This window comes from Sylvia atricapilla, chromosome 9, assembly GCF_009819655.1.
Source record: "Sylvia atricapilla isolate bSylAtr1 chromosome 9, bSylAtr1.pri, whole genome shotgun sequence".
In the NCBI taxonomy this organism is placed as follows: Eukaryota; Metazoa; Chordata; class Aves; order Passeriformes; family Sylviidae; genus Sylvia; species Sylvia atricapilla.
The window spans coordinates 9,100,364-9,122,746 of NC_089148.1; the positions used below are offsets into that span (position 1 = coordinate 9,100,364).

The 22,383-nt window shown below is 40.6% G+C and overlaps 1 protein-coding gene across 1 annotated transcript in view; it reads left to right on the forward strand.

The window, feature by feature from the left end:
* The window catches only part of CEP350 (centrosomal protein 350), a 70,340-nt gene that overhangs the window by 9,805 nt on the left and 38,152 nt on the right, over positions 1-22,383 (forward strand). The window contains exons 2-17 of the mRNA XM_066324737.1: positions 888-973; positions 2,573-2,616; positions 3,566-3,680; positions 4,307-4,439; positions 5,418-6,034; positions 6,561-6,671; positions 9,049-9,162; positions 12,395-12,538; positions 13,352-14,004; positions 14,351-14,472; positions 15,756-16,807; positions 17,433-17,586; positions 18,799-18,962; positions 19,829-20,018; positions 21,329-21,549; positions 21,663-21,826. Coding sequence (XP_066180834.1) covers positions 901-973; positions 2,573-2,616; positions 3,566-3,680; positions 4,307-4,439; positions 5,418-6,034; positions 6,561-6,671; positions 9,049-9,162; positions 12,395-12,538; positions 13,352-14,004; positions 14,351-14,472; positions 15,756-16,807; positions 17,433-17,586; positions 18,799-18,962; positions 19,829-20,018; positions 21,329-21,549; positions 21,663-21,826 — 4,071 coding nt within the window. The 5' untranslated portion in view covers positions 888-900. The remainder of the gene's footprint in view (positions 1-887; positions 974-2,572; positions 2,617-3,565; positions 3,681-4,306; positions 4,440-5,417; positions 6,035-6,560; positions 6,672-9,048; positions 9,163-12,394; positions 12,539-13,351; positions 14,005-14,350; positions 14,473-15,755; positions 16,808-17,432; positions 17,587-18,798; positions 18,963-19,828; positions 20,019-21,328; positions 21,550-21,662; positions 21,827-22,383) is intronic.

Here is a 22,383-nt window from a genome sequence, read left to right on the forward strand (position 1 = left end):
TCCTTTTTTATGTGGCACACAGTTTAGGGAAGTGAGAGCAAAAGAAATTTTCAGCAGTCAAAAAAATAAGGAAAATTACGTCTGGGAGCTCATGATAGAAGAGACAGGAAAATGTGGTTTTATGACTCTTTCAGAGGTCTAGAACTTCCTGTTGGAATTCTGTGGTCACTTGATTTTTTCTTTCCATAGCAGAAGTGTTGTCAGTGTGGTATGAAGACAGCTCAGTAAGCATGTGCTGGGTCCTTTTTTTGTTGTTTGGTTGGTTTTTTTCATTTCCTTCTTTATAAAATCTGCTTTGGTGATAGTGGTTGGGAGTTCACATTTTAATTCTAGATTCACTGTGAGTCTTACCTTTGAAGTTCACAGGACAACAACAGTGGCACCAGCCTTGTCTTTTTTCCTGACTCTAGTGTCCTGCCATGCAGTTCTGCTGTGCTTTTTCCTTTTACAGAGATCAGTGACACATTCATTCTGTCACTGTGGGTATTTTCCCCAAGCATTTATAGGTTCAAACCATGTGGTGCTGTCTCTGTTAGGCCTGTGTGTGCAGTGTGGACTTCATCAGACTTGCTGTAATACTTGTTACTCTGATCTAAATTGTGTTGACCTCTGGGCCTCCTTTTATCAAGTTAGTGTTTCTTTATGACAGAGAACAAAATCAAATCCTTCTTTATCCATGGAGTTACGTGGTTTGTGCAGGAAGCTGTGACCACATCTGTGCTTTCATGCTGGTTATCTGACCTTGGTCAGGATGGAGGTTTGAAATCATCAGATGAGGTGGACATCAATCATAAAGATCAAGGTTATGTTCTCTTTAGACTAAGATACATTTGCTTTTGTTTTATACCTCTTTGATTCTTATGTGACTAATATTTTTTTTTTTTTAGGTAAATTGACACGATGTGGAGCAACAAGTCTAATGAGGTGCCTCTACAAAATCCAAGGCATAACCAAAGCAGGGATTCTACCAGAGGTAAGGATTTTCTCTGTTCTGCTGCCTTGTTTTGGGAGATATTTTGTCATGAGCTGTTTGAAATGTTGGGAAATTGTTCCAGAAAGCATTCTCCTGCCTCAGTTTAGGAGCTAAGAGCATGTGTTCTGTGGCTTCCCTTTTGCAGATAGCAGTTTTGTACTCTGATCTCTGGAGTATTTGCTGATCTGCATTAGCAGTTGCCAGCCTGGGATATGGTTGCCAAGATGGCACAGAGACAGATTTTTTAAAGTGCTGTAGAGGAGGAGCAATGCAGGAACAGAAATTGGGAACTGTTGGGTCTGTCTTGAAGGAAGTGAGGAAGAGCCTTTTGACAGTTGCTCAGTTCAGAGTGGTGAAGACACTGGAATAGCAGCGCTGCATCTCCACTAGGATGACTTTTACAGCACTTCTGTCTCCCTTAGTTGGAGAAATTATTTAGCTTTTTACTGTTAGGATTACAGTAATTTAGGAAAGGAGGGGGCAGAAGAAATTTAAATTGACAGTACTTCCCTGTAAAACTCTTGCCTGAAAGGAAGAAAGGTCTTGTCTTGTAGAGCAGCTGAGTTGTGTGCTGAGCCTGTGGTTCAAGATCAATCATATGATCTCCAGTATAAGAAAACTGAAAGATTATTATTTTATCTGTAAGAGAACATTGTTGCTGATGGTTTCCTGTGGTATGTTCAGGTTTTTTATAATTACCAACTTTTTGAAGCTGTAGTGTTCTGTGGACAAGAAGCACCACCTCCAGAAGTCAAAGCAAAGTTGTTTCTGTGCTGCTTCCCTAACCTCACTCTTCCTTTGTGTTGTTGCATGTTGCCTGAAATGAAATTGGCAGATTTTTTACCATAAGGAAGAGATTATTTCTTTCAACTCTCTGTTACTACTACTCTCCATAATTCTGACGCACAGATGTTGTGTTTTATAAACCATTAGATTTTAAGAACATTTAGAAACAAAAGAAGAGGGGAACTGAGGAAGTAAATATTTATAGAGGAAAACACTACTACATCCTCCTGAGCTCAATTGCTTATAAAGTAGGTGCTGTCTGTTTAGATTAAAAGGCTTGAGTTAGTACCTCCTGCTTGTTCACAAACATTATTTCTGTTTTGTTTGTAGGGTGTACAGTTCAGAAAGATTACTGTTCATAATTCTGCTGTTTGGAGCTTGAGTTTTGAGTACAGTCTTTCAGTGACCATGTATTCATGCTTAGTTTACTGAAGAAGAAAATGGAAGGGGAAAAAAAAGGTAGTTAAACTATAGTATAATAGAAAAGTATAAAGTATTTATGGTGGGGTAGATAACCAGCTTCATTTTATCTTCTAAACATCTATTATATGTGGTGGCTTTGATTTCAGGTGGCATCATGCATTCAACCTAACTTAGTAAACTCATATAATATGTTACATTAAATACTTTATAGCTTTGCTAAGATGAGCCTTGACTGATAACAGTCTGTCATAGAGGAGATTTACAGGCTGGAACTGTGTTGTGGAAAGAACTTGATTACCAAGCGTGTGAAAATTGTTTTGAAGCAACATTTTATTTTATTGTTTTTCATGTACTAACGAGAATGTAATTTCTTTGTTTCTGCCCTGGAAGATCTAACTGCAGCATGGGCTTCTTTTTCTCAGACTAAGGCTGCTGTAAGTATCTTTTCTTTTTCACTTTTTTTTTTTTTTTTTCCTTTGGGGTTGTTTAGTTTGGGGTTTTTTTTTACTCATTTTCAAGTCAGTTAGTGGCTACAAAAGCTTTAGCCCAAGTATTATTTTACTCAGTGATTATCTCTTCAGCAAGTTGTAAATAGCACAATGCTGTTGGAGTATGCAGATGTTGAACATTGTTGTATCTTGGAAAAAGTTTTCTGCACACAAGGAGAAGCTTTTGGCACAGCAAGCTTAATCTGGAGAGTAGTAATACCTTTTTATTTAACAAGATGGTGATGTCACATTTTTCTGAGAACTTGGAAAAATAGCTCTCCATTGCTTGCTCAAACGAGTCAGAAACTGGGCAACACCAGTGTATTTAATAATTTTCCATTCTGAGCATTGGAGTTGCTGTATTTCTGTGAGAATTAACTTAGGTGCTTAAGAAGATGTAGTAGTTTCTAAAACCTGGCTTCAGTGAGGCCAAGCAGTTCAGGTTTTCACGGAATTCAGCTCTTTCCCATAGCCTTGCCCCCCTTTTTTCTCAGTAGCTGAGCATCAGTGTGGGGCTTTACTTGTGGAATTTGTATCATGCTCCATTTATAAGGGAGTATTACAGATTTTTTTTTTCAAGTGGAATTAATATTTTATTCCAGCCAAGCATTAGGTCTGTGAATGGCATGTTATTATTAATTTTTTCAAAACAGCCTACTTAAGAGAACAAAACTATGCAACAAAACCTAATTTAGATAATCTTATTAAACAAAATGTAATAGTAATTTCTGGCCATAAAACCATAGAGTTTTGCAGTGTCAGCCTTGTGAAGTTGCTCTTGCCTGCAGTTTGATTCATCATGAAAAAGGAAAAATTTGTCATGTTGGGAGGGAAATAAAAATGTAGCTTAAAAATAGAAAACAATGTTCTAATTTGCATTCTTTTCCAATTCTAGCTACGTCATATAGAGAACAAGTTGGAAATAGCTCCCAGCAGCACGGCTGTGTTCGATTCAGTCATGGATGCCAAGAAGCCCTCTGCTAGTGCCAGCAGGAAGAGCAGCAGGAAGAGTATGTATTATTGAGGAGAGAGCTTGTAAGGCAGCATAAAGCCACTGCATTCTGGGAAAACTTGGGTTCTCCCTGCCCCCAGCTTGTCTCCTGCCTGTGGTCTTTATTCCTGAAACTCTTAATTGCCCAGGAGAAACTATTGTTTCCTTCCCTGAGCTTAGGAAGGAGAGTGTTCTATCCCAGTCACTTGGGTAGAAGGGGTGACAGGACTTGCCCCATGCTGTGAGTGAGCAGTGCTTATCCCACTCTGGTAAGAAGTTTGCTGAATCTGGTGCTTCTGTTGTCTGATTGAAGGAGAGCATTTGCTTATGGGAAATAAGCCCTCATTTTATTTACTAAGAGCATTCTGGTGGTGTGCTACTGAAGAACAGACAGATCGACCTCTAGTGGCAACACAGCCAACTTCACAGATTTAATTACTTATAATTAATCTTTAATCATTATTATCTCTCTTTAAGTATGGTCATTGTTTCAAGCACTTACTGCCTTGCCCCTAGCTGTTAAATCAGCTTGTAGAAAGAGAGAGCTGCTCAAACCCAAGAAAAACTATGTCAGTTATTCAGCCCCAGGAGCTTTCTCTTTCTGGAGAGATAGATACATAGAGGATTCTTTGTTTTCTGCTTCAGGTTCCCGGTCCTCCAGCCAAAATAAATCAAGCAAGGAGAAGTCCTCACGCAGCCCTCTTCGAGCCACCACTCTGGAAAGCAATGTGAAAAAATGCAGTCGTGTGGAATTTCGTGAACCATTGGCTTCATACAGGTTAGTGCTGGGACAGCTGACTGTTGAAGGAAAACATGCTAAGATTAGATTTCAGCTAATAGTGGTGTTTTTGATAACTCCTCAAAAATTGGTTTGCTTCCTCCCATCACCCACCCACATGACAGCATGTGGTTTTGGACTTTTTAGTAAATATTACAAATTTATTTTTTATTTAGTGAATATGAGTTTCAAGTCAACTGTTTTGGAATGGAGACAGGTCATCAAGTGGCATGGCTGTGGCATTAGTGACCTGATGGGTTTGATAGGTATTTAGTTTCAGTAATAAGAACCAAAAAGACTACTTCCTTGTACTTTTCCAGCTTTGTTTCATTAGTTCTCTGGTTTATGTTCCCAAATGCGTTACCAAGACTGTGTGGAGCAAGAGTAGTACTAGTAGTACTACAGCTAGTACTAAAGATACATTCTGTTTTTGTGAGCGTGAGAAACTCCTACAAGAACAGCTTCTCATGGAACAAAAGTGGCACAGAACACAGGGCAGGCCATAGAAGATGATTATTATCCTGACATCTAAGTTTTTGTCTCTTCTTCCACCGCTTCAGTCAGCTGTGAGGTGGTCCTCCTTGTTGCATGTGAGACTGATCAGGGTCAATTTTGTTAATTGAGTAGCTCATGTACTAATTATGCTTCTCTTAAGTTCTACACTTGTTATTTAAGGCTTTTCTCTTTTAAATTGAAGGGTGACATTACTGCTTGCTGATTTTCTAGTCTTCAACGTTGTATATAATTCTTTTCAGAGAGTGCAACAAATGAAATTTTGAACAGAAGTTCTCTTTCTGTTTTGTCAGACTTTCACTATTAAATGTGAGGTGTTCAGTCTTTAAAAGAACTTGCCTTTAAAGTAGAGCCAAGGTAGAGGAAGTCATTAATTTAGTTGATGAATGTGCTGATTGCTGAGTTTGAGGGTCTCCTACATTTGCGTTTCTGACGGTGAATTTCTTTCCCCTTCTGTTACATCAGGGATATATATAGTTCTCTGTCTTATAACAGTTCTAGCCAGCTTGAGGCCAAGCAACTGCTGTCTGGTTTGGAGCTGAGTGAAGCAGAAGGGAAGAGTGAGCTCCCAGCCTGTCTGGCACACGAGCGGGACGAGCGGGATCGACACAGCAGAGGCTTTGACAGCCCCTTCCCTTCTGCTGCGGACGAGACCGTCGTGAGGTACCTGAATGACCGACCAACCATTGATGCCTTGCAGAGCAACGAGGCGTTTCTTAGGCTTGCAGCACCTCCAAGACTGGAAGATGAAAAAACCAGTGGTTCCAGGGGAGATGAGAGTAGCCCTAGAGCTTCTCAGAGTAACGCGTCCCAGGACAGTGAACTGAAGGTGTCTTCCCCTTCTGCCACGAGTATTTGCAGTGCTCATAGGTTGGAAATCCTGAAACAGCGGCAGCACGATGCCAAGTTGGAGAAGCTGAAGGAGAGGATCCGAAAGCAGTGGGAGCATTCTGAGGAGCTCAGTGGCAGAGGAAAGCACTTGGGATATGCTGAGCAACCTGTCGTGGTCACTAACATGGAGAGCATGGTGACACCCAAGGTCAGGAAGGTGACGGCTGTGCCTGCTGCTCCGTCATACAGAGGTATGGAGGTGCAGACCCCCTCCCTGCTGGCTGTACATGGTGAGGGAGCAGAGCTAATCCACCGAGAAACATTTCAAAGCATGGACCTGGCTCATAGCTCTCCCCCAATATGGGGGTGAATAACGTGGTTTGATCACAGACCACAAGTAAAAAGAAATTCTTGCTAATTTACAGAAGTGTGAATTCCTTTGAAATTTTTCCTGTCTCTTTGTAGAATTACTATAAAAAGAAGCTCGTTGTATTGGTGTTTGTGTTGATTGCAATAACTTTTTTTGTGGTCTCAGAGCTTAGTAACATTGTATTGATTGAAAAAGCCTTTCACATTTTTAGTAATCTGTTCCTCACCCAGTCTGCCGTTTTTCAGCTGTGAGCAAGTGGCAGACTGCTATATTGCTTTCTTCTAATTTAGCTTTAGAAATGCACGTAGTTCCTTTTTTTGCTTAGCAGTTTCCCATCCCTTCCACCCTAACAAAGCTGTATTTACATTTTATGGAGTTATTTAAACCCTTCAATCGTTTACTTTCAGGTTTCAATCCTGCTGAAACAAGGATTCGTGCTCCAGATGGAAAGATCTGGCATGCGGATGAGTTTCGTGCTAGTCGGGAACTTTACAGGGATATTGCACTCCAGTTAAAAGGTGAGCCTCAAGTAGAATTGATTAAGCCACACAACCTACTCCAAGAGGCAGAGAAATATATTTTGTACAAGTCTACAAAGTCATGGAAACAAAAAATTGAAGCAATGAGTGCTAAATATATTATATGTCTCTCCACAGGAGGAATAACTTACTGAACACTAAAACAACAACAGAAGTCCATCTCCCCATTCTCTCATTCAAATATTTTTAACAGAAAACCAGTACTGAAAAGAATCAAGTACTGGCATCTCTTTGAAACAGGAAAATAGAAAAGTCTCTATTAGAATAACTTCTGTTTAATTTTGTGGCTTTTTAATATGTGTTTGCATGAATGAGTACAATTTCCTGGTTAAAAGGACAAAACTCACTTTTGGTTTCTGTTTTCAAATGTACTGCTCCAAGACACAATTTTTATTCATCTTTCACTCTGGAAAACTGCAGTACCATTGGCAGCTCTTTTCTCTGGGTGAGCTGAAGTAGGATGCCCTTGTGTGCTTTTTTTTTTATTTGCTAGGCTGGTTACAGTGGAGTGCTGTAAGCTTGAGTTGCCTCTGTCTGACTGAGCTGGAGGAGGGGGAAGAGATCAGGTGAATAAAATAGAAGGGAATGGAAAATAAAATCCCCAGAGAACCTCTAGTTTTGCAGTGTAAGAGCTTACTTATTAAGAATAACTTATCTCTTTGCTCAAACACTTAAGACTGAAGGAGAATGCGTCGAGATTAAAATCTGTAGGTACCTGTGTAGTAATAAACCAATTTGTCTTTTTTCCTTGTACAACTTTTTATAGAATCACTCACTAAAAAATAGTTCAGAAAAGTGCTCCTTTTCAGTAAAATTATTTTGCAGATGTAACATTCAGATCAGTCTGTGAAATGAATACCAAATTTCCACAGGCTTTTAATCTACACTGGCATTTATTTTTTTAGTTTTGGCAAGCATAACAAGCTGCTTATATACATTCAATTTTTAAGAAAGCTTCGTTGAAGAGATCTAATTGAAAGGCATTTGGATCATGTGTCAGTGCCTGCAAAAGGAAGGAGCTGTGTGTGTGTTGATCCACACTCCTGTCCTGATGCCATGGGTAGAACAGCTGTTGTGGAACGTGTCTCCTTTCTGAGCTGAAAAGATTCTGCTGAACAGCTGACTACTAGTAAACAAACACTGGTGCTGCACATAATATATACTGTAAATGTGGTTTTAGGTTGTCAGATTATCTATGTGTGCATTAACTTCTGTATTAAATTTACACTATGAGGTGTTTTGGGTGTGCACAGTGAGTTGTATAAGAGCTGCTCTTTTCTCTCTAGTGCTGAAATAATCTGTTACATCACTGATATCTACAGCAGCACTGTTCTTTACAACAATAAGATTTTTATGTGTAATAAAACCCATGAAGACCATACAGGGTGTCTTCATCTTTGTATAGCAGTTGGGCTAAAGGATATTGTATGGACCCTAGGCTTCCAGTAAGTTTGTCTCAAAGATGTTCAGGATTTGCCATACTAGAACAAAGTTGCTGTGATAGGAGCATGGTGGGAAGCAGCCTGTACTTCCCTGGAGTCAGGAAAGGGCTGTTTCTTGCTAAAAGAGGTGAGGAGGAAGTTAACTTCAGTGCATTGATTGTCTTACCTGCTCTTGTTGTCAGCCTTGAAGGCAGCTGGAAGTTTTGTAAGGAAATGGTGCTAAGGGTAATAAAGACTCCTAAAATTCCATTCCTACATCTTTGAAATATAACCTCTTCTTCTGCCTCTGATCCTTCCTGTGGATATCCATCAGAGAGTGGATTCACATGAAATTAAGGGCTGTAAATGTTTGCATTGGTATCTAAATAAAGCTTCAGATCTGTCCATATAGGGGGTTGCATCTTGGTCGTTTTATGTTGTCTGATCACATTCTTTAGAGAAGAGGAACCAGAAAACAGTGGTAGCAGTGGCCACAGAATTCCCGATGTGCTGAATGTGCTGTCATGCATTAATATGGAAGCATCAGGCCTTGTGTTCAGGAATTACATGTCCTTGTGGAACATCAGAGCAGTAAAATGTGCTGTCTGTAGCAGAAGAGAACCAGCAGCAGTTCATGTTAAACTGCCAACATTTCTTTTAGAATTGAAAATTAACTTCTTATAAAGATCTGTTATGGCCTTGCTGTGGCTTCACTGCCTTCCAGTGCATAGGTAAACAGCCCTTGATTCAAAATTCCCATGCTATGAGGATTTTAAAGTGCTGGACTGGAAGTCATTGATCTGGGTATATAATCTGGGAAAGTCAGTGAATTCTATTGTGTTTCTCTGAGTTCCAGTTCTTCAAATGTTAAAGCAAGCTTGTTATTCTGTCTTCTCCCCTGTGGGATATCACTTAACAGCTTTTGTTTGTTTTAGGGGATTCAACGGTGAAAGGAAAATCTAGTGAGAGAAACAAAGAGAAGAAAGCAACCAGGCCGGTGCGGAAAGTGCAAAAACTGACACGACTGCCAAGTCCAGAGTCCAAACAAGGTGATTATTTCTGCTGTAGAGGGAGGATTGTTGTATGTCCTTCAGAGATGAGTTTTGTCTCAAGAAACAGCAATTAAAGTGTAGTGCTTTAAAAACCTTAGATGTGCAACAGTGCTGTTATAGTGAGTTTGTACACTGTGGTTCATTGGGGGTTGTGTATGGTTTTGTTGTTGATTGGTGGCTGTGTGCACTTTTTTTTGTGATTTATTTTAATATTTTGCCTTTCCACTTGCCGTGTGCACCTTGAGGAAACTGCTGCAGAGTGTGAGTTTCTTGTGGGGAGAGGCATCCTTAGGTATCTCTCAGAGTAATGTAGACAAAATGAAGCAGTAGCTCTGCTCTGGATCCTGTTTCTGTTTGGCTTGTGATGGAGCTGGTTACAGCCTTCCCCACAGCCCAGTCAGCAATGCTGAGACATGATATTAAAAGCAGTACCAGTGAGACTTGCTGAGTTGCTCTCCTGTCGGGTGAGGAGGGGCTGCAGTCAAAGCTGCTCTCCTGGATGATTTCTCAGTGGGGAAGCAGAGAACAGGATGCTCCTGTTTCTTCTCTGGTTCTTGTTCTTCCACGTTTCAAGTTGTTCCTGTTCTGCACCTTCAGTTCTGGCTTAACCCACTCCTGGCTTTTTCAGTTGGTGAAAGAATGTAAACACACATTCTCTGACTAGTATTCCAAATCTTGGTATTTTTAAAGAAATGTTTATTTCTTTTACCAACTGATAACATTTTCCCCCACTATTGTCTGACAATTCCACTGCTTATTAAATATAATTTAATTATTTAGAGAAGATGATGCAAGCAGGTTACTCTAGAGCAGTGCCTTATAGAAGAAAATAAAATCAAACACCTGTGGAATTGTGTCAGTGCTTCTTAGTTTTCCAGTAGTGTCAATCTTGGATATTGGCAGCAAAAGAATTAGGAAGACTTCCAAATATGCTTCATATTTGGTTTTAGTTGTCATACCAAGTGAGTGGCTATGGCTGCAATCACACCGAGCAATTTCCTTCCTTTAAATATATGCAAGTTTAGGCACCTTTTGAACCCCTCTTAAGGTTTTATATTTCTTCTTACGTACAGTGACCCATAATCTATAAACACTTTGAAGAAAAGCAGCTTTAAATATATTACAAAGTATTTTTATAGAGTAAATATGTGCTTCTGTATGCTGTAAATCCTGCTTGTGAATACTTTGTGATAAGGAATTCTGATACTTCAAATGATAAGCATGGATTTGCTCCCTCCTGTGCTGATCAGTGCCTACTTACAGAATCACACTCAGCTGTCTTATATATTTATGACAGTTCCAAGTGAGGGAGGAGCTCAGTGCACAGGACAACCCCAGCAATCCCATCCTGTGCCTGAGGGTGTTGTCTAAATGCTTCTTCAGCTCTGTCCTTGGGGCTGTGACCAGTTCCCTAGGAAGCCTGTTTAGTGCCCAAACACCCTCTGAATGAGGAATCTTTTCCCAATATCCAACCTGACCCTCCCCTGACACAACTTCAGGTCCTGTCACTGGTTGCCACAGAGAGGAGATCAGTGTCCACTCCTGTGCTTTCCCATGTCAGGAAGTACTCTCTGCCTTCCAGGGAGTCAACAGCTGTAAGCTCCAGCCCCTCCATTACATACAAAGCCACCCCCTGTTATAATGCATTAAATGTGTGGCAAATGATGGCCTGAAATCCCTGGAAGACAAGAACAAGCTCTACGTGACATATCCGTGCTAGCCCACCCTCCTCCAGTCATTGCAGTAAGAAAGTGCTTACCATGGCCAAGGCTATTAATAGCCATGGCTCGTGTTCTGCCCCGTTGGCGTGTTTTAGTTAAACAGCTGACTTGAAATGGAAGATGACACCTTACACTGCCTCTTTAAACACACACAGAATTAATTGAGAACAGTGAGTTCTGCAGGAGAATCCCTTTGGCTGATGTCTCTGTTTTAAAGAGGCTTGTAGTGACGTGTTTCAAGTGACAGCTCTTTTATAAAATAGTTGGATAATTTACAATGCAGACAAGGAGTTCTGCTAGCAAAGGATTGAGTAGTGTTTTGCAGACTTCTAGGTTAAAATAACAAGAGAGAGGGTTGGAAACTGAGGACTGGGATTGCCAAAACTATTATTCTGCTGTGCTGGATTTCACTTGACATTGCTGGTATCCTGTCTTCAAAGTGCTGTTGGGCCTAGTACAGTGCCTTTTTTGTTTGGCTGTGATGATCTCATGCTGCAGTGGCTAGGTTTCTTTAGGCAGAGCACTTGGAGGTAGAGCCTGAAATGGAATTGTTAAAAATCAGCTGCAAATTATATATTCAAGTTAGGTACTTTTGTAGCAGTTAAATACCCCTGAGAGATCATTAAATATCTGAATTACCTAATTAAATTTTCTTATATATACTGTGTTCTTCTCCAGAGCACTTGAAAGGTCATTATTTTAAAAAAAAATATTAGTATTATTGGAAGTTAGTGTGTTGAAAGGTGAGTTGAATAAACTTTGTAATTTAATCTACCCAATAGTAGGTAAATATGCCTCCATAACCAGTTGTTATTTAATTAGATGTAGGATGATAAAATAATCCTAAATATTTTGAATGAGTTTCTGTCACCTGCAAGGTATTCTGTCTTTGAATTAAGTATCAGGTAATAGGTTTTATTCTTAACTGTTTTCAGTGCTGGAACAGATGTCCCAGCCAAGGGACAGTGAGTTAGCATTGGTGTAAAACATCTGCTGCTCAATATTTTTTAACCTCCTCACAAGACATGTATCTCACCAATTAACAATCTGTAAAAACCTGTAAAGTAGTTTTGGGGTTTTTTTCTTAGAGTATTAGCAAATATTATTTTGGTAGAAAGGTTAAGGGGTTTGTATATCTCATCTTTATTTTTGTTCCTCTTATTACAACAATTTAGTTGCTCTTGTTTTTATTTCTTACTTTCCATATTTGAGTGGTGGTGAACAGCTCTAGAAATATTGCTCCTCTCCCTAGTAAGGCTCGTTTGTATATTTTAGACCTGCATAAGATGTTGTTCTTTTTTAAATCAGTCTTTGCAGGGCTTTAGGGTGCTGCAGTGTGTTTTGGGTGTTACACTGAGACATCAGTGTTCTGGCTGTGTAACTGCAGCTGTACTACTAATGCAGAATTAAATGGTACAGAAATGATGAATGGCTGCAATGAATAATTCTTTCTGATGCCATTGCAAATCCTCTAGACCTTGACTTTTATTTATTCTTTTTTTTTACAGGTGGAAACTATGTGATAAGTGCATCTTCCTGGCGGGAGGGACAAAAGCTGGCAAAAAAGATCCTGGGTCCAGCTCCCAGAATAGAACAGGACAGAAGAGCTGTATCCAGTGATAGAACAGGCCGAGAGAGAGCTGCCAAGTCTGGTAAATTGTTCTTTTATCACTGGACTTACTTCATTTTACTTTGTTACATAACACTGCATGCCTGCAGACTAGAGCAGACTTTAGAGGTAGAATGTTCTGAGATAGAAGTTTCTTATCAAAATTGCTCCTGTTTTTAGCCTGTAATTTCAGGGAGGTGGGAGGGGGAATTTTGCTCACAACCATGACTGGGGTGTGTAACCTCTGTTCCTGTGTGCATTATGGACTTTTTTAGTGTCATGGTCCCTGCACATGGGACTTGAGAGGTGGTATATGCTGCAAGAGTGCTTGGGGTATCTGGAAAAGATGATATACAAGCTGCAACCAAAAAAATGGACCACCTGCAATCTTTCTTTGCCTCTTGAAGCCAGTGGGGGAAGGAATGGCTAACAGTGGTTCCCAGGCCACATGAATTTTCCGAGTGTGCTGTACATAATCCATAAGCTGTGATTGAGCATCCTAGTTTCACACGAATTGTAGTTCTTCCTGATATGGTGTAATGTCATCCACGTGCATCATAAATATTCACTGATTCCCCCACCAGCCTTTTTCAGAATTTATCCAGAATCTCAGACAGGACAAATAAGGCATGCTGGGAACTGCTGTGATTCTTATGCCTGTGAGGTGGTGAGGCTGGTAAGCGTAGAAAGGGTGTGATCTCAGTCTGAGCAAAGGCTGCCACATTCAGCCTGTGACACTGAATGAGGCAAAGACCTGTTTACAGTGAGGTCTGCCTTCCTCCCTCATCCTTCTTTTTGCAGCTGTTTCCCAAATTTGACTGTTACCTGACATATTTGATGTTTCATTCTTTTGCAGGCTGCATTGGAAGGACAGGTTCTGATTCTAGATTGGATGTTACCCGTAAAAGCTCTTCAAGAAGTTCTGAAAGGTCGAGAAGTAGAGTACGATCTGAGACCAATCTGAGAAAACTGGAAGCTGCTCTTCCAGGTGATAACCAAGAAGATCATGCCTCTGTAAACAAGGATTTCCTGCCCATGGAGATACGTGGGATTCTTGATGACCTGCAGTTGGATTCCATGAGTACAAAGCAAGAGACAGATGTGGAAAAGCAGAATCAAAAGTCTCTTTTGCCTACTCAAAATACGAGGAGCCACAGTCCAACCAAAAGGAAACCGGACAAGGTAGCAGCCAGTGAGGAGCCTCAGGTGATCTCTAAGAAACGCCACTATGACAGTGATGAGGTTCGTCAGTACATCATCAGGCAGCAGGAGGAGAGGAAGAAGAAGCAGAATGAAGAGAAGAAAGCACAAAAGGAGGCAACAGAACAGAAGAACAAAAGGCTCCAAGAGCTCTACAGAAAGCAGAAGGAGGCTGTTACTAAAGTGAAGAATGTGGCTCCTCCTGAGCCTTCAGCAGCCAAACGGTTACAGGAAACCTATTCCAAACTCTTGCTGGAACGAACACTTTTAGAAGAGCCACCTCAGCAGCCTACGGTGCAGGAAACACAGGTATAGCTGATTCACTAACTTAATGTCTTGCAGTGGTTTGCAGGAATAGGAGCTTGTATGTTTAAGGGGGTTGTGGCTTGTGCTGTTCTGTGGTTACCAGTTAAGAAAAAAGAACAAATCAAAATGTATAGCTTTGCTTAAACATAGTGGTTTCAATATGCAGCCTCTTTGCTAGTGGATGCTTTTTGGCTCAACAAGGCCTACTAGAAAGTTGACTGAAAATCATCTTGCTGTTTTAAAGAGAAGCTGAATTCTGGATATTGGCCTTTCAATTGTAATGGGGCAAGAGCTCCTAAATGCTGACACACTTCTGAAAATGCATTTTTCTGGTTGTCTTCACCTCTAGCCCAGACCTGGTTATCAGCCATCTGGGGAATCTGACAAAGAAAACAAGGCTCAAGAGCGTCCTCCGAGTGCATCTTCCAGCAGTGACATGTCCCTTTCGGAACCACAGCTGCCGCTGCTGAGGTGAGCAAATGGGGCCCTGGGAGAGAGAGGAAAGTGCTCCTGCTTTCATCTCTGAGAGGTGAAAATAGCCTTGGCTCTTGACTTCCTGTACAGTGAGAGTAATCGTCTTTACGTCAATTGCAGCATTCTCCTCACAGTGGAGAGGAAGCTGATGCAGGAAACCATATGAAAATTTTGGCTATGGTTGTTTTGTGAGCATGTAAATCAGTGAAGTGAATGGTGGTTGCTGGTAATGTTTTGTTGACGTGGGTGGGATGTGTATTTCATATTGAGACACTCTTATTTCCTCTGCCACTGGGCAAACGAAGCTGATCCTGTGAATGTATCTTGATTTTTCTTACTGGATTTGCTCAGTGTAGCTGTTTCATTTATTGTCTTGGATTCAGCCATTCGTTACTCTCTATTAAATACCAAACACTTCTGCTTCTGCTTCTGCTTGGAACTAGCCTTTCCCTATTTCTTTTCATACAGCTTTCCCAATTTCGAATTGTTCAGTGTATTATCAAAGTTTTCTTACTGCAAGTCAAGGTGCCTAACCAAACACTTAGATGTAAGGAACTAAAATTCCCGAAGTTTCTTAGGTATCCTTAATAACCCTGTTGTGCAAGTGTCTTCATTTTTAACTACATAATGAATGTCTGCTTCTTTAATGTATACTTGCTTCAGTAACTGTACTCTGACTTACCAAGTGCAATGAGACTTGTCCCCCTTCTGGAAAAGTTCAAAGAAGCTCACTGGAAATGCCATGTAGTACTGTGTGTAGAATAAAAAAGCTAAATGATATAGTAAATATTATTAGTGTAACATCATAAAGAAAAAATGTAATTGCTGATAATAGAGGAGAGATGAGTTTCACAAGGCTGCATAAGGTATTCAGAAACCCTTATAGTAATCAGAGACAGGTTTTCTGGGGGGTCTTTTGAGGTGCTCTAGTGTTCTGGACATGGGCAGGTGAAAAGGAAAAAAAAAATTTCTCCCTTTCGGAGTCAGGATGTTTTTGGAAAAGACTTAACTACTGACAGTGAAAAACCTCAGCTTGTTACAACCCTAAAACAAAGAGTACACCATCAGTGGCATTTCAGATTCGGGGGGTGCTGTGTTGTTTGGTTTGTTGCTTTTTTTACTAAACAACATTGTGTATCTGTTTACTGTCCCATTCCCCACCCTTCTCATTCCACCAAAAAGTATTTTGTCCTGAAATTAAATCTGTGGCAGTGATGCATTAATCTAAGACATCAATATGAGTGTAAGTCATCAATGTAAATGTTGACTTTTCATTTCAGGAGCGATTTGATGGAGCCCCCGTGGGTACAGCCAGACAGGTTGAGCCCAAGAGTGCAGCTCCCACACCCACAAGCTCTCTTGGGCTCAACTGGAGGCGCTTGTTCCCCGCACTGGAGTCTGGAGCAGATGGACCTTCTGTCAAAGGAGTGTGACGCGATGTTGGCGGGCAGGAGGAGCCATTCTGCCCCTGTGGGGTCCCTGATGCCTCAGTCGTACCTGAGTTCATCTGCTGCACAGGAAAACCTCTTAGTAAAACCTTCTACCAGCCAGTATAAGAGCAAATTAGATCGCCTTGAAGCTTTGAAAGCTACAGCTGCTTCCCTTTCTAGCAGGATTGAAACTGAAGCCAAAAAGTTGGCTGGCGCTGGTATCAACTATGGTACCATGTGGAACTCAGAATTTATGCAAGAAAACCAGGATGAGGGATGGTGGGCAAAGGCTGTGAGTCCTCCTGTGAGGGAGGGAAATGAAAATACTTTTTCAGCCAGAATTCAAAGGATGTTGGGTGCCTGCGTGTCTCATACAACCTTTGATGACAACCTTCCTGGGGTAGGCAACCTTAGTGAGTTTAAAAAGCTCCCTGAGACCATCAGGCCTCTTACTGATGTAGCCAGCCTTGGATTGAGGTCTCCTGCTGCTAACAGGCACGAGGGGATCCTGGGACATTTATCCAAGAGGCAAACAGACTCCCCAGGGCGTGAGAACCAGGCATATCCTCTGAGCAAAGCCGTCGCTCCTCATGAGTCCAGCATTGACTCCATCAGCGAAGGGCCTCTCCTGAGTGATGAAAACCTCTCAGAAGAGGAAGGAGGCCAGCACAGGCAGCTGCCGCTGAAGATGTTGGAGACATTGAAAGAGAAGGATTTTTGCATTCGGGAGAGAAATGCTTTTGAGCCCATAAAGGAGTTTCAGAAAGCAGCTGAGAGGTACTCCCCACTTTTCACTCAGACAAGTGACACCCACAGCAAGGGGCCCTGGGAGGAACTGGCAAAGGGAAGTCCCCACAGTGTCATCAACATCTTTGCGAAGAATTACCAACTTCATGGAAAAGGTAAAAATGGAAACTTTTCTCAAAGCTCTTGTGAATTGCTGTTTTCCCAGTCTTACTGCTCCATGCGCTTCATACTTCACAGTTGAGGAATGTGCTTTCAGAGGTCTTAAATGTCAGTTTGTGTAAGACATGATATACAGCTGTCTCATGCTGGATGCTTTGTTTCATTTTCATTTTTTGTACAAATTTATTCCTCTTTTTGTGAGTGCTTTGTCTCTGGCCTGGAGCTCCTTATTCCAAGGAGGAATGTTTTCTGAGAAGCTGATTTTTGTCTTGTGGTTTTTTTCTCTTTTTACCTTCATATTATTTTCTTTAAAGATGATTGCATGAAATTTTCTGCAGAAATGACTCTACTCCAAAGCACTATGCTCTTCAAAAATGTTTTGGTTGGAGTATGTTAATGAAGTAAAGAATTTGATAGTTTACAAAAAGAGGAGGACTGTGCTAGTTATGTTGTGTTAAAACTGCCATGAGACAGCTGTCCTGCTGTTCTCCTGATGATTTTGTGCTTGAAAGGAAGCCATTGTAACTCATGGTTAGGAGCATTTGAATTCCTATTGCCTATTTGCTATATGTTTGTGTCTGTTACAATTTTTGTCCTCTCCCTTCTGTCTCCACACTTCAGTGTTTGAAGAAAGGCTGAACGGAGGCTCTGCCCTCCTGCGCCCTTTGCTCCCTGCCATGAGCCCTCCAGAGAGTGTGGCTTCCTACGAGGATGATTTTGTCTCATCGCAGGGAAGCAGCACCTTAACAGACAAAAAGATTTCACGTGACCTCAGGTATCTGTGTTAGACTTCCTACAGAAATAAAAATGCAGAATTAAAGAGAAAATAGTTAATGCAAAATTTGTTTCATAGTATGCTGGATATCTTTCCTGCTGTGCTGTACTATACTAGTCAAAGTGATGAAGTGCTTTTCTTAGGAACTTGCAGTTACTATAGCAGCCAACATAGTTAAGATAAAGTCCAGTATTCCTCTTCCCTGTCTAATTTTTGCTGTTCTTTAGCCTAGACAGATAGCTTTAGACAAGATTTTTATCCTTTGTAGCCCGGTGAAAATTAGTTCTCTGACCTGTGTGGCTGCAATAATGCTCAGTTGGGTAGTCTTGTAGTTCAAAAAAAATAGAAAAGCTATCTGTAAGTCTTAAAAATGCCTTCAAGTACTTCAAAACTTTGTAGTAAATCTGTAATTGCCTTCAGTAAGCATTTGTCAGTGCTTACTTTGCAATGGATATATAAACTACCTGTAAGAATTTTAAAAAGCTTTTATTCAGATTAAAGTCTGAAGAGTGTAGATCTTAGACTCTCCATGGCTACTACATGGCTTCCTGAATTTTCCAAGACCCTCTTTTTTGTTTATACCTTTTGGGCACCTTGGGGAAAGCCACAAGTGTGTTTGTACCAGTGATACTTAACTTCAGAAAAAAAAAGAAGTTAAAAGACACTTTGCACACTGAAAATGTTGGCTGCAAAAAATGGTTTTTTTCTGATTAAAATTTCTTTATCGTGTTGGTATTATTTAGTGTATGATGCACTGGCATCTCTTCTTTGCAAATCTTTTGTAATCCTTTAATGAAAATTTCTTGTATTTCTGGCAGTTGATATCTGTGTGCCCAGAAATTATCTGAAATGCAGTCACATTTTGAGTCATCTTTATGTTGTTAGGGTATGGAGTCAAATAGCTCTTAAGAGTCAAAATTGGACAGAATAGTTGTTATCCATCTTTTAGTCTTTCATATTATTGGAAGCATGTTTCAGTATGTTCTATATCATATCAAACTTCCCAATGTCTTAGCTGTCACAGCTTTTAATCTCAAAACCAGTGCTTTTCTAGATAGGTTGGTTATCAATAGTATAAAAACCAATGCTTTTCTAGATAGGTTGATAGTGCAGTTTGGTCACCTGTCTCTAATTCAGTGTGGTAGTTTTCTTGTGCACAGTGTAACATGGGAGCTGGAAGTCCTTAATCACCATCAATATGCTCCTTTTTAGTGTTGCTGGCAGCAGTAATTCAAGCATTCAGGAAGAAATTCCCAGTAGGAAGTCTCCCCTTGAGCCTCGATCTGTGGAGTTTGGTTCTCAGCACTCGCCTGGACCCCGGTCTGCAGCGTCTTCCCGCTCCTCTGCTTCCTCTAAAAAGAGAGGGAAAAAGGAACGTGAGTGCAGTACTTGGCTGTAGAGGATCCTTGTTTATCAAGCCTTTTCTTGTTAGGAAATTTGCAGTCCTACATATCTGGAAACTGTAATCTAATACTGACAGAATGATTGATTTATTCCTCCAGTGACTCCTGCTTAGGTTCTTTTTGACTCCAGTTATTCTCTGACCTAAAAATACAGTAATTTAAAGTTAAATAAGCGGGAGGTTGTTAAGAGCATTGAAAAGTTTCCTTTCCTTTAATATTGTGTGGGAACTATCTTTAGATTCTGTACTGAGAAAATGCCAATAGGCTTCTGAGTTATGTTTGTGTTTGTGAAGGTGACAACAAATTTTCCCAAATACTCTGTCTTTGGATCACACTTCATTTTCATCAGTGCACAAATTAATAAATACATGGTTTCTACGGTAACCTGTACATTACAAAAGCACAAAGAAACCTGAGGCTTGGTGCACTCATATAAGCAATGGATAAAAAACCCTAGGCTTTAAGCCAGTAGAAACATGACAAAAATAGGATTAGGCATTCTAAATTATCTTTTCCTATTTTTTCAAAATCCTTACCTTTCCCCCCAAAAGCTAGGCTGCATTCTGATTATTAGTAGTAAAGAATAAAATACGTTTTTTCCTTATAAAAACTGATAGAGTAGTGAAAAGAAAGCTGAGTGACAGTTTTGGCAGAGAACACAATATACAGAAGAGAACTTCATTGCCAGTTCTACATTTCTTGCTTGTTGGGTCTATAGTCTTCTAACTCAAAAGCTTCTTTAATTGGGGAAAAACTTCCCAATTCATTGTTTTGGGGCTTGTGCTGGTGAGGTATTCACATGTAGAACCAAACAAACTTTTGACCTTGTTGCTTCTTAGGGTTGGACTCCTTCAATGGAAGTTCTCACCACTTTTCTGTGGAAGAAGATAAAATACTGTCTGAACTAGAGAGGGGATCCCAACAGGCTAAGAAATCCTTACCAAGTAGCAGAATCTCTACTAAGGAGCATGAGCAGAACCCAGATACAGACAGCACAGTGGAAAACTTGTCTGGACACTCCCTGATGAGGTAACAGGAATGTTGTAAGACTTTATGCAAATATAATGATACTTGGTACTGTTACTAGCTCTGTCTTTGGATATTCAAAAGGGAAGTAACAGAAATGGTCAAATGTTAGTAGGATGTGCATGCAAAGAGCATTTTTTCCCTGCATTTTAAGTATGAAACCTAGTGTCATGTTCATTACCTTAAGCATTGAAATTCAGTTTTTGTTTCCCTCTTCTAGAAAAAGTCTGCTAGAAATGTGTTAGGGTTTATTCAACCTGTGCAGTCACCTTTCTTTTTTCAGTAGATACACAGACAATTTTGGTTGTACTTGTGCTCAGCTAATGCTCACAAAGCCTATCCAGCTCTGTGAGTCGATGCCTTTTGAGAGATGAACCCATCCTTGGAAAAGAGTGTATTAAAAAAAAAGAAAGAAACAAATGTCTTCAGTTGTCTAGCTAAAAATGCAGTTTTTCTGGTAATTGTCCAATGAAGATGGTTATGAAACACTCAGTTTTCACTGCACTTTTTTCTAAAAAGCATCAGATATGAGTGATCTCTCAGTCTGTGTTTGTTTGGAGCAGTTCTGAGGTATTGGCTTCTGTTGGTGACTGTTACTGATGTCCTGGATTGAGTTTGAAAGGTCCTTTGGTCTCCTGAGAAGTAAAGCAGCATGTCATCCCAAAGGATTTAAACAGCCACTATTAATCCTCTTCAGCGTAATAAAACTGAAAAAGTAAATTTAAGAACCATCTGTATCATTTCCTCGGTTTATAAAAGAAATGTCTTTTCTCAAAAACTTTTACCATAGTATCTTACAAATTGTTCAAGTCAAGTTTTGGTCTCCAATTGCATTTTAGGAGAGTGGTCAAGACTCAGGGCAGTGGCTTGTCACAATCAATTGCATCCATATGCTGATAGTAAACTGTTCACTTTTAATGTATGTGCAGATGATTGATTGCATCCTGACTTTCTCATGCCAGGCTCTTAACAGGAGGCACTGAAACTGCTTGTCAGGTCATGTACAACATGAAGATACTGTCTTAAGTTATTTAAAATTTTTTGTGTGTGTGTGTATGTGCTAACTAGGCTTGATACTAGGGGAAAAACAGGATGCTCTAGAAACTTAACTCTGAACTGTGATTTAGGGATAAAACCCAGCTCGTGAGGCAGTTTCCTGAAGACAAGCTGGGCCTGTGCAAACTGAACAGACTGTGCCCTTTACATGGATCTGTTTGTATGTAGGAATGGAAGAACAAGGTTATTCCTTTATTTTATCAAATGGCTGGACTAGGAGAATTACTGACTCCTTTTGGGTTTTGTTTCTCTGTTAGTTTCTCAGACAAGGGAAGACCCCAGAAGACACCAACTTCTTCCCCATCTCCTGGCTCCCAAAAAGTGCTGCAGTTGGATTCTGGAGGCAATACAGCAGAAAGAGTCAAGTCACCTGCTGGCTTTTCTGGAGGTACAGGCTCAGGGCTGAAACCAAACATGGCCTTCCCTGACGTGGGTCTGGGAACCAGCAGGTCTGCAGCAGGAGCAGCCTCAGCAAGCGGTGAGTGTTTGTAAAAACCCTGCTGATGCCTGAGCAGCTACAGCATTTCTCCTCGAGCTTTTGAGGGAGGCTGTTGAGGTGTGTGAAGGCGAGCAGTGTGTGTTGTCCTGCAGGGTGCATGCGCTTCTCCCCTGCGGGGCTGCAGCACCGTTTGTCGGCAGAGCTGAACTACCTGAGCGCCATCGAGGAGTCCGTGCGGCAGCTCTCCGACCTGGAGCGGGTACGAGGCATTTCCCTTGCCCAGCAGGAGAGTGTTTCTTTGGCTCAGATTCTCAAGGTAACGGGAAGTGCTCCTTTGTCTTAGCTTTTCTTTGTTTTGTCTTATTGTTTGTTTGCAAGAAAATTAATCGAGTTAGGGCAAGTTAAGCTGTTGTTGGCAGTGCAGAGAAATCGTAATGGGCATGATGAGGCATCTCTGATAATGGCTATTTTTTAGGATTAATGTCTGTTATCTTTCTTATTTTGACACCAAGGAAGTAGCTACTCTCGACTATGTGTCATTAATATACCATTAGCTGGAATCACTGTTTTGGTTGTGTTCCTCAGATAAAAGCATGATTGTTTACTGGGATTGATGCTGAGTTCCAGTGCCATGCAGTGTAGTTGTTTTGACTGGATGATTTGTTTTATTCCACAAAAACATTTTTGGTTCAAGTTTCCTTATGTTAGCAAGATTGGTTATTCTAGTTTGTTGAATTAATTGATCTCCTAAACTCCTTTCTGCACTGTGGTGGAAGAGTGGGGAATGTGCATTGTTTTAAAAAGGAAGAGGGTCAGTGGATTAAAAATTCTGTTTCAGCAGAAGAGACACCCCCAGCAGAGTAGATCCAGATC